This window comes from Panthera tigris, chromosome C1, assembly GCF_018350195.1.
Source record: "Panthera tigris isolate Pti1 chromosome C1, P.tigris_Pti1_mat1.1, whole genome shotgun sequence".
Lineage (NCBI taxonomy): Eukaryota > Metazoa > Chordata > Mammalia > Carnivora > Felidae > Panthera > Panthera tigris.
In genome coordinates this window covers 78,938,973-78,953,397 of record NC_056667.1, presented here as the reverse complement: position 1 = coordinate 78,953,397, position 14,425 = coordinate 78,938,973, and the positions used below count along the sequence as shown (strand labels likewise).

Genomic DNA, 14,425 nt, shown 5'->3' with positions numbered 1-14,425 from the left:
TCTTGAGGAACAGGAGTTCTTAATTTTAATGTTGTCCAATGATGAATTTTTTCCTTTATAGTTAGTACTATATGTGTTTAGGAAGTCTGCCTACCTCGAGGTCATGAAGATGTTTTTTTGATTTTTTACCTTGAATTTAATATTTTATCTTTCACATTCAGATTTAAAATCCATCTGGAATTGCTTTTTTTCTTTGGCATGGTGTGAGGTAGGGGTCAAGATTCTTCCTTTCTCTGCATGTGAATGTTCAGCTGATCCAGCATCATTTACTGAAAAGACATAGTCTTTTCTCAGCACATCACAACAGTATCTCTGACATGAATTGTGGCCATTTAACATAGATCTGCTTCCTGACTCTATTTTATTGGTCGGTTTGTCTATTCTTGTTGCCAGTTACTATTTCTATAGCTTTATAATAGGTCTTGATATCTGATAGTGTTAAGACCTCCAATTTTTTTCGCCCCACTGAGCCACCTAGTACTGAAGTGCTAATTCCACTCCCCACTTTGCTTTCAATTTGTCCAGGTGGGTGTGATTGATTAGCCTGTTCAACGGTTTGGTTATTTGTGGTTACCTGAATCTTTGTCTCATCAAAGCCCTTTAAACTGAAAGCCAGCCAGGTGTCCGCAGACAGCAAAGCCGATCTGCTGGGTAATTAAATAACGCGGGGAAGGGGGAGGAGTGGAATCGGAAGCGTTGTCTTTCGGGAGGGGTACAGCCTGGAAGTGGCCAATCCACACTTCAAGACTGGCTTCTTGGGAAGCTACGAGAACCGAACTCTAAAACCAGGGCAGAGGAGGGCTTGGCGGGGTCACCGCATGTAAATGTCGCGGGGGGTTCCGCGAGGCCGCGCGAATCCGCTCGCCGGGGTGGGGCCGCGACGCCGCAAATCACCAGTTGAGGGCCGGAGCGCGCGCCGCGGGCTCAGAGCCGCGCCTGCAGCCGCCGGGGCCGGGGCCGGGCCGGAGCGGGAGCTGCCGGAGCCGTCCGGCGCACAGGCTAGCCGCGCGCGGGCTTCTCTGCGGGCGCGCCCCGCCGACCATGAGCGGCCGGTGCTCGGGGAGCAGCCGCGGCGTGGGGCCCGCCGAGCGGCGCGTCTGAGCCCCAGCCGGGGAGAGTCGGGGCACCGAGCGCCGCGCGGGGAGGTGAGTCTGTGCCGCGCGCCCCGCGGGGGTGCTGTTTCTCCTGGGGCTCCGCCGCCGCCGCGTCCCCTGGGAGGACGGTCTGGGAAGTTTGTTGGAGAAACTTAGAGGCAAAGTTGAGGCAGCGCTCCCCCTGCCCCCGGCAGAGCTGGCCTTTGGGGGGCGGGAGTGGCCGAAGTGGGGATCCGGCTTGCGCCCTCGGCGCCCTCGGAACTGGCTGGGATTCCCGAGAATCCCGAGAAGTGGCGCTCAGCTACGTGCGGCGAGCATCTATCTCTGCTTTTTGCTCTTGAGCAGTATCTGCCCGGGCGCTGGCCTCCCCCGACCCCCCGCCTCTGCCCGTCCCGGTTGCTCAGGTGGCCGCCCTTCCCCGTCTCGTCCCGTCCCACTCTTCGGGGCTCGGGGGCGGGGGTGGGGTGGGGGGAACGCGAGGACCAAGGGGCTCCGCTGGAAGCCCTGGGCTTGCAGGAGGCAAGTTTCTCCACTCATTTCTAGGAAAGTTTGCAAAGAAAGCGAAGGAGCCCGCAGTGTAACTGTTGACAACACCCCCCTCCTTCTCGCCCTTTGTTGAGAAAGAATGAATAGTTGGTTGTGCTGCTCCTTCTGCGTCGGGGAGGGGAGCGGAGGGAAGGGGAGGTGAAGGGAGGGACGGTGGACGCGACGGGAAGAGGTTAGAGCTCAGCCCTTTTCCCTAGGGGCAGCGGCCGCCACCACTTTAAAAGTTTGATCAGGTGTAGACACTTGTCTGGGAGCGGTCGAGTGGGCTCGAAGCAGCTGGCAAGGCGAAGAGTTCGTGGGCAACACGGTGGGTCGTGGCTGGGGCGGGAAACCCTGATTTGGGTATTAACTCTCTTGAAGAAAGGTGCGAAGGGGAAAGACCGGTTGCCGAATCTCCGTGTCTGCTTTCCCCTAAAGCCATTATCTAAGATAGAAAGTGGAGCCAAGCATTCTGAGATTCTTTTAAACCTTGACATTTATCTCCCAAGGCTACACACAGATCTGTCCCAGGAAAATACATTGGCGGAGGGAAGGTCAGTTTGGGAGCGGATAATCTCCCTGCCTGTTGCCAAGGACTGAGGCCAGGCGGAGGAAGGGGAGGCCTCGGTGCTGGGAGAGGGGGTTCTGCAGAGCGTGGGGCGGATCTGCCAAGTTAATAGTGGGGAAACCACAGGCCGATCCCTTGTATGGGGGTGTGCAAGGGAATGTATGCAGCGTAATGTAAAGCGTTTGCCATGCCAGGGCCTCCTTCACCTCCTTGACTCCAGCTTTCTCTAAGCCTCTGCTGAGAAGGCTGGCATTTCCAGAATGACTAAGATCTCAATCTCCTATTCATATAGAAAGGACTGCTTGTCAAATGAATGCTAATCTTAAGAACTTGATCATGTAAATTCTAGGCTGTGTTGCTTGAAATACAATCCATGGAAGAATTATTCATACTTCAATCATTTGGCCAGACTTCATAAATTTACTTTGAAAACAGGGATCCTCTTAATTTCTTTCTTTTTTTGGGGGGGGGGGATCCTCTTAATTTCTAAACCAAAGAAAAACTTCATTCTAAGTGCATGAGCCAATTTTTTAATGTGCAGCGGTTCTAACTCCTTTTCCTGTTGCATTCTGCAGAGATATAAAACTACGTATCCAAACGAAAACTTCTCTGTTGTGGTCATAATTGGACAGCAGGAGCAGTTACATTTCCAGAGTTTAAAATATGATAGAAAGTTTTTAACGCCCACAGCAGGTGACCATCGATACGTTTAACTTGGAAATAGCTCATTTCAGAAATAAACTGGAAAACTCCAAACAAGAGGGCTGCCTGTTTCTGCATTGATTTGCACATGATCATCAGTTTCTTCAAGACATCGTTGTAAAGCAAGTGACTTGGGCTGCTCTGTTCACAAGCATTTCAAAGCACAGCCACTGGCTGTGTAGCACCAGGAAGGTAGCACATATGTTGGGAGTTTGTCAAGCTCACTCTTGTCCCTACTGAGATTTCAGCTCTGAACATTCACTGAGGTCTCATTTTTTCATATCAAGATACAGAATCTTTGACCTTTGTATACATTTCAAGGTCTGACATTAGACTGAGTCGGACACAGTGTCTATTTACCTGCATAGTAGAGAGAGGTGACGTCAGATGGCCAAAGTCTCACCTGGGCTTTTCTTTCAAACCCATGAGCATGTAGGCTCATTTGGTGCGCCTGTGTGTGTCTGCATCTATGTCCTACCTGGTTTGGTGTGTTTATATCTATTGCTTAGAGGTAAAACATTTCCTTCTTCATCCTTCCTGGCTGTGACCAGAAGCAGTGACTTCTTTAGTGAACTCTCTTTGTAAAAGGAATATAGTGATAAGCAAGACAGACCTGCTCCCTGACCTGCTCCAAAGAGACCTACCATTTATTGAATGCTTGCTGTATGTCCAGGGGTTTCCATACGTGATCGCATTTATTTTTCAGGACAACCCCATGAAAGAGGTATTTTTAACCCATTTGTACAAATGAGAAACTGTCAAAGAGGTTGGCTGATTTGTCCCAGGCCATACAGCTAATAAGTAAATGGCAGAGTAGGGATTTGATCCTCTGAATGTCTTACTTCAAAGCCTAGGTTCTGAACTATACCATGTTTGATTTTTTTTAAAATTTTTTTTTAACGTTTATTTATTTTTGAGACAGAGAGAAACAGAGCATGAACAGGGTAGGGGCAGAGAGAGAGGGAGACACAGAACCAGAAGCAGGCTCCAGGCTCTGAGCCATCAGCCCAGAGCCGGACGCGGGGCTTGAACTCACGGACCGTGAGGTCGTGACCTGAGCTGAAGTCGGACGCTTAACCAACTGAGCCACCCAGGCGCCCCTACCATGTTTGATTTTTTAAAAAATCAAATAGTACATAAGAAGTACAGAATGAATAGGAGCATTGATTCAAACATCTCTAAGAAAGGAAAATCTGGGAGCCAGAAAATGGAGATTTGGGTTTAGTCTTTACTATCCTTTTCCAACCACATATTCCCACCTCAGGGCGTTTGCATCTGCCCAGTCCCCTGCCTAGAACTCCCTGCCCATCTTCTCTTGATTGGTGTCATCTCTTTTTTCAAAGAACCTCTTCAGAGAAGCCCTCCCAGACCACCCTAATCTAAAATAACCCTACATCCCAACCAGTATGTTTTATCATTTCATCCTGGTTTGTGTTCCCTGGGACACTGACAGCTAGGATGTTACCTAGTTTGTGTTCTGGTCTGTGTTGACTGGACCCTTACTGCCCTCCCCCCCCCCCCATCACAATGTAGCCTCCATGAGAGCAGGAGCTCATCTGGTTTATTATGTCCTTATCCCTGGTACATTGTAAGCGTCCAGACAATATATATTGAATGAATGAACATTTACTTCGCTTATCTGGAAAAGGGAAGGGACTTGATTCTCTGAGATCCCACCTACATATAACACGCTGGGATTCTGCCTAGTGAGGTCAAATGTAGTAAGTGGCTTTGTTCTCAAAATGAAAAGTACTTACCTTGAACCTAGATTCCGACTACACACCATGTACTTCTATCCCTTGGATTTGCCCTGGGTTCCTGAGGTCTGGAAAAATTAAAAGCAGATAAAGCTCAAGTAGGAAGTACAAGGACCAAAAAGGTTGTAAATGAGTTCCTTCTACCTATAGTTACCCCTTCGGTCCTCTGCCACACTTTTAGTTATATTTTTTGGAAGTGCTGTCTGTGGTCTGGGCCCACCTCCACCACCCTTAGGCTGATTCAAGCTTGACATAGGGCCTGGCGTTGAGCCAGTTTTTCCAAGTGACTACACATAGGGCAGGCCTGTATTTTAATGGGGAAGAGTCCCAATTTAGAGGCAGTGGGTTGTAGAGAGGAGCCTGGCTTACATATTTCCAATTTGCTGCTGAGAATTCTCTGGAGTTTTCAACTTAGCTCATCTTCTCCTTCCAGTTATTAGACTCTTCTTGACATCATTCAGGTCAACATCCCATCCTCAGGGAAGCCTTTCCTGGCCACTAGATGAGTCTAGACCCTGGTTCCCACTCTCTGTGCTCCCATAGCACTGGGAATCACCAGGACATGTGGTTGGTACTTCCTGTCTGCTTCCATCATAGAGTAGTAACCTCATGAGGACAGTTGTTTGACACTGTCCCCAATACCAAGCACAGTGCCTGCCACAGAGACCCTCCATACTGTGTGTGTTGAATGCATGAATGAATTGATGCTTCTGTTGACTGACCCCTCCTCATTGTTATTCTGTTCTGTTCCTTAGGTAACAAATCTGAGTGTTAAGTTTGCTCTGTACCAAAGAGACTCGCTTATCCAGTGGCTCTCAACCCTGGCTCCACATTGGACAGTACCGGTGGCTTTCAAAAGAATGATGCCAGGGTCCTACCTACTGAGGTTCTGATTTCATTGGTCTGGGTCACAGCTCGGGTGTCAGGATTTTAAAAGCTTCTCAGAGGACTCTTATGTGCAGCCAGCTTGAGGACCACGACTTCAGGTTTTCAGAGCTCAGCCCTTGCTTTGGGCCTTTTGGGCTTGAAGCAGCCATGTTGAGAGAGAGCAGGGATATAATTCATGGATATTGTATGGTTCCTGACAGTTTAAGAGGTACTTTCACATCTGTTATCACAGCTGATAATTACAAGCTAAGGGATCTGCTCTCAGGTTTAAATATTCCCTTTATGTTGATGATTCTTAAAAATCTACATCCTGTCCTGGCTCCTAGCTGTGCATACCAATATCTCACCTCCTCGACTGAACCATGTCATGGCTTCCTCACACGCAGCAGCTCAGTGGTGAGCTTGTTAGCCTCCCTCCTGCGGGAGTCCTCTCCTGCACAACTCAGCCTGTTACAGCACCACACCATCCCGCCAAGGCTGTGGCCCTCGTCCTCCCTGCCAGGGGCCAGGAGCTCCTCATTCTTCCCTCAGTCCCTCTTTTCCCTGGGCACTGCCCCAGGTCAGGGTACTTCATCTTTCCCTGCTGGCTTGTTGCCATCAGCCTGACCGGACTGCCTCCCTTCTTTCCTTTCCATAATTACCACAGCTACCTCCCTGGGCATGGACTGGCTTCTGTCCCTCCCTTCCAGATCTTCCCTAGCACCGACAGCCCAGTCCAGACCCCTCGACACGACTTTCAAGACTTCACCATCTGTTCCCACGCTGGGTGCTCCTAGGAAATGCTTCCTGACTTCTCCACGTGAGCCACATAGCCCAACTTGCGGTTTGTGAGCCTGTGGGGGCACTTCCTTGCCTTTATGCATTTGCTGTTACAGCATCCTTTTGGAAGGCTTTTCCTTACAATTTTCTACCTTTCAAAATCCCTCCAGAATACTTCCTCTCCACATCTCCAGCGTTGCCCTCCTCGAGTCCTTTTGTTCAAATTGTTCTTCCCTCCAGCATTTGAAGGGTCCCTATTGATGAGTTCTAGGATTCTTAGGGTTCATAGGGATTGGGACTTATAAACATCATTGTTTCTCTGAGCCTCTCATATGGAGAAGGCACTTAACTGTTGAGAATAGGAAGGGCAAGTGTTAACCCTTGATTCAGAGAATAAACTGAGGTATGGGGAACTGGCTGGAGGGCATTCTAGAGCATTTGGCCCAATTTTGAAATCTAGATCTTGGGTAAGCAGAGAGGAAACAGGCTGCCAGAAACACTGGAGCCAGGGCAACTTTAGCCCATCATAATGACCTGCAAATTGTTGATCATCACTGTGGCCCTTTGCACAGAAAGAGGTTCTGTGGGGTGCTCTGGGCCTCCCTAGAAGGTACTTTGAAATGATGTAGGCCTCTATGAAGAAGGTGCTGACGGCTTGGGCAGGCAAGCATTTACAACTGTGGGGGGCAGTGTTGTGTATAGGGTGAGGGAATCCTACTGGGCTTACGTCACTGGTGGTCAGGCAGGGAGGGTCAGGGAGTCTGGATTTCTTTTTAAGTAATTATGACTAACATTGAGTAAGTGCTGACAGTGTGCCAGGTACTGGCCAGACCCAGGAGAAGCCCATGCGGGGACTCACAGCCCTATTGTTCTGCACCCGCCGTGAGCCAGGCCTTCTGTGTGGTCACGGTTAGACATGGAGCAGACAAGCCCCAGAATTACCAGGTTTGGGAAAAAACTGAGGACAAGGTTAGGATTATATACCTTGAGTGAAGGATTTCCTCCTATCCAGCCCCCACAACTTGTATGTTTCTCTGTTGGACTGTTCATGTCCTCGATGGTTTATTTCCCTTGCGCTGTCTTTAACCCAGTTCTGCCTGCTACAATGTGAGCTTCTGGAGAGCATTGTTCTTCTTAGTGGTCGTGGAGAAGCCATGTCCCAAGTCTCCAGTTCCTTAGTGGAACTGACAGCAGTGTTACTATTAAGTGCTGATTTTCACTCTGAGCTGTCCTCTTTGTAGCAGGAAGGGTGCTCTGTAAGCAATGGGGCTGCAGGGCTTTGGAACAGACGGCAGAGCAAAGGAATGTTCTGCTCCGCAGCCTTGGAGAAGACAGTGCAACAGGCTTAGCTATGCTGCTGTGTTGTCCAGACTAGTCTGGTATCATGGCTGGTGGGACTGATTCTGGATCCTCAGTGTCTCCAGAGCCTAGTTCTAATTTTTACTCAGGCTTGTGTTTCCTTCCCTCTATGTATTAGCCTTAAAAATGTCTTATAGAATTTGACTTAGGTCAAAAGTATAGTGTGATTTTTGGGGGGAGGTGAGTGGGTGCTGACTCTGGCTCAGGGTGAACATTTCTGCTAGTGGTCACAGCTGGGAATAATTGTTGGGTCTAGTTTTGCATACGACCTAGTACACATTTTCCTTTTCTTTCCGTGTGCTCCCCACCCCCTCTTTCTTATTTCTCTCCCTTCCCATTCTTCCTTGACTATACAGGCACCATGCGTATTGCTTAACCCTGCTGGTGGCAGGCAGATTCCTGACCCCTCTGGGGGACAATGTACACGGATCCCTCACCCTAGTGGCTTTCCTCTGCAGCTGAGCCCACTAATGTATGGAGGAGTGACCCACCTCCTAACCCCTGACCCTGGCCCGTCTTCGTTAATTAGAGTACATTGATTTATTTGTAAGCACCAGGTCTTTGCCGGAAAAATTCTGCCCCGTTGCCCTGGGTAGCACAACTGAGGGGCTGGTCTGGCACTGGAGGCGTTCTAGCAGCTGAGGAATTCCAATAATCTCCACCTGTTCTTATCATTTACAGGGTGGTGGAAAGACGTGAACCACTTATCTAACATTTATAGTGTGTTCTCTGATGCACTTATATTGAAACTTTGAGTACTTCCTCCATAGTCTTCTTTTTTGTCAGTCATGCTTTTCCATCAGCTTCAGTCATCTGAAATAAGAAAGTGGCTCATGTGCCCCTAGAGTCTCTGAAACTTGCTTGCCCTTTTCCATTGGCGGATCTGCTGCCAACCCAGGAGCATTCCTCTGTAGGATCAAAATAGGGGCATGAGTAAACTTCCCATTTGTATTAGATTTCACTAGTGATGCCATTCACTGTTTGTCTTCTAATGCTCCGTGAACGTGTTCTTTTGTTTAACGGTACATTTCCATTTCCTTTTGTGAGTAGGAAGTCAGTTCTTGTGATTATCTAAGATTCATGCCTTCGCTCTTTTCTTTCCCCCTTAGAGAAGCTGAGAATCATGGCTGCCGGAAAATTTGTGAGCCTTCCCAGAAACATGCCGGTGAATCACCAGTTCCCCCTGGCCTCATCCATGGACCTTCTGAGCAGCAAGTCCCCTCCTGCTGAGCATCACACTGATGCCTATCAAGACGTGTCTATACACGGCACCCTTCCACGGAAGAAAAAGGCCCCTCCTCCCATCAGGTCCTGCGATAACTTCAGTCACGTGGGGACCCTGCCCCATTCCAAGTCACCGCGGCAGAACTCTCCGGTGACCCCGGCTATTATCCAGGAGCAACCCCTGCAAGACCGGAAAGGCGAAACCTTCACCTTCAGGTGACTTATTTAATTCCACAAGTGAAAATGACTTGTCTTTAAGGGACTTAAAAAAAAAAAAAAATCTAAGTTGCCTGGGTGCCTCAGTTAGTTAATGGTCCAACTCTTCACTCAAAATTTGTGAGTTTGAGCCCCATGTTGGGCTCTGTGGCGACAGTGTGGAGCCTGCTTGGGATTCTCTCTCTCTCTCTCTCTCTCTCTCTCTCTCTCCCTCTCCCTCTCCCTCTCCCTCTCCCTCTCTCCCTCCCTCCCTCCCTCCCTCCCTCCCTCCCTCCCTCCCTCTCCCTCCGCCCCTTTCCACCCCCCACAAATAAATAAATAAGCTCAAAAAAAAAAAAAAAAAAAAAAAAAACCAAAAACCAAAAGCCTTTCCATTAGGGAATATGTCAGCTATACAGAGTAGAGCAAATAGTTTAATTCCCAAGGACCCACCACCCGGCTTCATGACCAGTCCTGCTTTTTCTGTTCTCCTGCCCACATTCCTTCCTTTGCTATTATTCTGAAGTAAATTTCAGCTCTTATTTTATCGTAAATATTTTGGTATATGCCTTTCAAAGATAAGTACTCTTATTGTTAAAAAACACAACATAATATAAAAAACTATAACACCTAAAAAAAGTAACCATTTCTTACTATCCAGTATGTGAGAGATTTCTAAAGTCAACTTCCTGTGTATCACAAAGTCCCTCAGAACGAAGCACAAGTATTTTTTTTTATTATAATGTCAACTTCTGAACTATGTCCATCCAATTCTGTAGAGATGCCAAGATGTCTATAAATTAGAACCTGCATCTCCAACATGCTGAAATAAAATTTGGTGCGGATGCATCATCAGGTCAGCTTCAGAATACTTTAGAACAAGGATTGATTTCTCCTATCCACTAGGGATCTGGGTAAATAAGCTTTATGGTTGTAAAAACTTCTTGTCAGGATTTGTATTGGGCCTGGCTGTGATTGGTTTCTGCTTGTTAGAGCTGGTTTAGAAACTGCCCTTCTTTTCCTATTGGGGAAGATCAGCACCCTGTGATATTGTCGGGCAGAGAAGGAGCTGGTTCCTTCTGTTGTATCTCTTGGTGTCTCTTTTTGTCCAACCTTGTATCACAGACAGCCACTTGGATCCTAGCTCATTTCTTTGTTCAGTGTCTATATATTGAGCACCTAGGTTGATTAGAGTACATTGATTTTGTAACCAGTGCCTCACCAGGAAAATTCTGCCCCATCCCTCTTAGTATCTTAACTGGAGGGCTGGTCCGACCTTGAAGACATTCTGGCAGCCAAATCATTCCAGCAATCTGCTCTTGCCCTTTTACAGGGTAAGGAAATATGTGAACTAACAGGACAGCAGTAGGGCATCTGAGATGGTATATTCCCAGAGCTAATATTGAGTGAAGGACCCAGGTAATAAATAAGTTAATTGCAGATTATATTGAGTGCTATAGAGGAAATAGTGATATACTGAAGATTTATTGGGCTTGTATCTTTATACAGTGGACAGGTCTCTGAGGAGATGATATTTAAGCTAAGACCTGCGTGATGAGAGAAGGCAGCCATGGGAAGAACCAGAGGAAGGTGGTTCCAGGCATAGGGAGAGCAGTGCAAAGGACTGGGGGTAGAGCAAGTGTTTCATGTTTGAAAAAACCCAAAATGAAGCTGGTGTGGCCTGTGGCTGGAGTGTAGCAAGCTGAGAGGAAGACTGTACAGATTTTGGGAGAGAGCTAGACAGGCAAGAGTTCAGAATTAGTTTTAGTTGCATAATTGCAGTAGTATAAGAAGAAAATAAGTGGAGGCCCAGGTATTCTGTGTAGAGAGTGTTGGAGAGCTCTGAAATGTTTCTGACATCAGCTCAGAAGGTTCTCCCAGGGTGTCATGGGGCTTAGAAAGCCCTGCACCTGCTCTGCAAAATGTAGGTGGGTGACCTCCCAGCTCAGAGGAGCCAGCAGACGGCCCATGGACGGCACAGGTCAGTGGGGGGTGCACACCTGTGTACAGTATTGTTCGCATCGCACCACTGGCATCTAACAGCTGGGGATGAAGAAGCGGAGAAATCACTGCTCCCTCTCGCAAGGGTTAGGAGGCAGCAAAGAAAAAGAGCTCCCGGCCAGCCAGAAGCAAACACTAAATACCAGGCCGCACAAGGTGGAGTCAGAACCAACTATTCCTGAACTTACTGTAGCCACTTTTTATTTATTAAGTGAAACTCTGTAGTGAGCTACATATCTACTGTGTACCATATGGAGACGATTCACCAACTCATTCCTTGAAGTTCTAAGGTCCTGGCTGGGTGCCAGCTCTTCCAAGAGGGAATCTCCGGGCAGCTGGGGGTGGCGATGGAGTCACCCTTTCTATCTTGAGGAAGTTCTTGATAAACACCCAAGGCCCAAGTTGACAACCTGCCAGGAGTTCAAAGCTTTTTGATTTGAAAATGACTTGGACAGAGGTCAGATCTCTGTAAAAGATCTTATCAGGCGGTGGGTGCAAGTCCTAAGTTTGAAGTCTGGGCTGTGGAAGACTTAACGAGGTTTGTTTATCATTCATCTAAATTCACATCTTTTCCCCTTAACTTAAAATATCTTATTGTTAAAGGTGAATACAGGAAGTAACAAACACATCACCTTCAGAATTCTCCTGAGTGAGAAGGTCATGTCAAAGGATCATAAGTCCTAGTCTCCTGCTCCTCAGTCTTATTAATAGATTTTGTTTACTTATTTTTATTTTTTTATTTATTTGTTGACTTATTTTTTTGAGTAAACTCTACCCCCAACATGGGGCTCGAACTCACAACCCAAAGATCAAGAGTCACATGCTTTACTAACTGAGCCAACCAGATGCCCCTATATTTGGTTCACTTAACACGCTTTTCTTTAAATGTTTATTTTTGAGAGAAAGAAAGACAAAGAGAGAGAACAGGCAGAGGCTCCAGGCTCTGAGCTGTCAGCACAGAGGCTGACGCTAAGCTTGAACACATGAACCATGATTTCATGACCTGAGCCTAAGTCAGATGCTTACCCGACCAAACCACCCGGGCACCCCCTTAATGCACTTTAAAAACTATCTTGAGGGGTTCCCAATTTTGAGGAGTTCAAAGTACCTTGTGTTATTTTCATCCTTTTAAATATTCCTACTAAGATTATTAGCTGCCTCAGTTCCTTTTTGGAACAAGCCACAAGATCCACCAAATTTGTGCATATGAAAAGCTAGGGACAAACAGTGTGAATGAAAGTCTGGGGCTCCAGAGACAGGGGTTGCCTAAAGTGCCTCAACTGAATGCCATGAGGGAGAAACAGCATTTCTGTTCCTAACTCAGCTCTTACGACTCTGGTGCTAAGAAAACACCAACCACTCAGCACTCTTGCTCACTCACCACTGGAAGCTGGGAGCCATGTGTATTTTCAAGTTAAGAGTTTTGGATCTCTGACTCCAGGGGTGAGACTAGTTAGGTCTACTTTTAACAAGATTATTGATTTGTGTGGGCGGGGCGGGGGGGGGGGGGTGGCGGATCTTCTTTCAGGTAAACTTTTTTGGCCTTGTTACTTTCCATACCAAATTCAAAGGTTAATTTCAGCTGACAGTGACTTGCCCAGATGTCAAGTCTGAAAACCTTCCATTTTGTCCTGTTTGGTGTGGGCATGATGATAATGGGACCATAAGAGGAAGCCCAGACCCCCTTGTCATGTATACCCCTGGGAAACCTGCCAGACAACACCTTTTTGTCTTGTAAAATATTCTGATAAATTGCAAGTTTGGTAGTTTCCTAACAAATACATTTAGCTTATTTATCATGAAAAAGTCACTTGTATTTTAATTGCGTATTAATTGAACATCCACCTTGTGGAAGACCGTAGGCAAAGCAGAGGAAGTCTCCCCTTTGACCTAAAAATGTGTAGTGTGAAGCTTTCTTATCAACATGAGTCCTATGCACATGAATTATTATCTCTTACATTTTATAGGTTTAAAATATCTTCAAGGCTATGTCCATAAATCATCCTGTATAAACATGATAACCCTGTGTGAGAGACATGGCAGATTTCATCCTGAGCGACAGCATTGTTATTATCATTCACAGTCAAGAAAGTGGTTCAGGGATGTTGAGGCTCCTAAGATCAGACCCTAGTGGGTAACTGAGCTGGGCTTAGAACCCAGACAGTACTGTAGGGTCTTCCTCAGACACTGTACTCCACAGCCTCCCAAGAAGGTTGGCACTGGCTGTGGGTGTCTTCTGAGCTGTCCTCTTGCATGGAAAACTTCAGCCCCCAGAGTCTGAACCCAGCACCTTGGACACCCACCTTGGGAAATGGACTCTTGGCCACCAAGAGCCAGGCAGAAGGCAGGCCTAGAAGGGAGAGTGGGTCTCCCCTCATTTGGAGACCGTATCTCTTGGCTTTGTTGTTGTCTTGGCTGCCCTTGGATGTACTTGTGGTTTTGAAAGGTGGCCAAAACGAGAAGCCAGGCTGCTCTTAAACCTGCTGCTTGATGTCACAGAAGAAGCCTTTGTTCTGCAGGCAGAGTGAGGCTTCCCAGAGAGGTCTGCAGACAGGATTTCCTCTCGACACTAGCGTTGTTTGACTGATGTCCCTTTGATTCACTTATCTTCAAGGATGAATTTTTATTTGAATCTGGGACCTTCCTTGGGCTCGGAGGAGACTGGTTCCTGTTGTTGAGCTGTGTTGTCAGGATAGCTGAAGGATCAGCTCTGGGAGACCGTTCGGGGTCTGCTTCCTGCCTGTGGGTACGTGGAGGCATGCATTCCTGGGAACAGCTGCCGAGTGCCTAATTCCTTCTGCCCCTTGTGCTGTGGGAGCATGTGGTGGGACAATGTGATGTTTCATTAGTTTGCATGAGTGGAGCTGACTGACTAGTCACAAGTGTTTTAACTGATGGGGGCCAGAAAGTCTGCAGAATTATCCCAAATTAAAATCCAGTATGCTTTCCCAGGCAGTAAGTAACGTACCATGTTCCAGCGGCTGCTCTTTAAAGTGGAAGCAAAGTGTAAGGCATAGGATCTGTGCAGACTCTTCTCCAAACACTGATTTAAATATCTAATTCTGGGCTATGTCATTGCCCTCACCTGGAACATTTATTTCATTTGTTCCTCTTGAGAACCACCGAGTTCTAGAACTACTGCTTTCTCCTTCACAAAGCAAGATGTTTCCCCAGACATGAAAAGAAATCAGCCTTTAGCTCATAGTTGACCAGAAGGACCTATAATGCAAAGGTCCACATGCAAATATGTGCATTTTATTTACATATGGGCATGTCTCCTCTCTGCAAATTGGAAGCTTTTCGTGCACAGAGGAAAAGTTGGGTTTAGAGTTGAAAAAGGCTATCTACTAGAT

The 14,425-nt window shown here is 47.2% G+C and overlaps 1 protein-coding gene across 4 annotated transcripts in view; it reads left to right on the top strand.

Annotated features, from left to right (window-relative positions):
* Window positions 1-14,425, top strand: part of BCAR3 (BCAR3 adaptor protein, NSP family member) — a 208,721-nt gene that overhangs the window by 93,775 nt on the left and 100,521 nt on the right. For 2 of the 4 annotated variants that reach the window (XM_042997925.1, XM_042997924.1), the window contains exon 2: window positions 8,762-9,092. In XM_042997925.1, coding sequence (XP_042853859.1) covers window positions 8,776-9,092 — 317 coding nt within the window. In that variant the 5' untranslated portion in view covers window positions 8,762-8,775. Of the gene's footprint in view, window positions 1-984; window positions 1,146-1,866; window positions 1,948-2,762; window positions 2,881-8,761; window positions 9,093-14,425 lie in introns of those variants that run through there. The other 2 variants (XM_042997922.1, XM_042997921.1) reach the window with 2 other exon arrangements.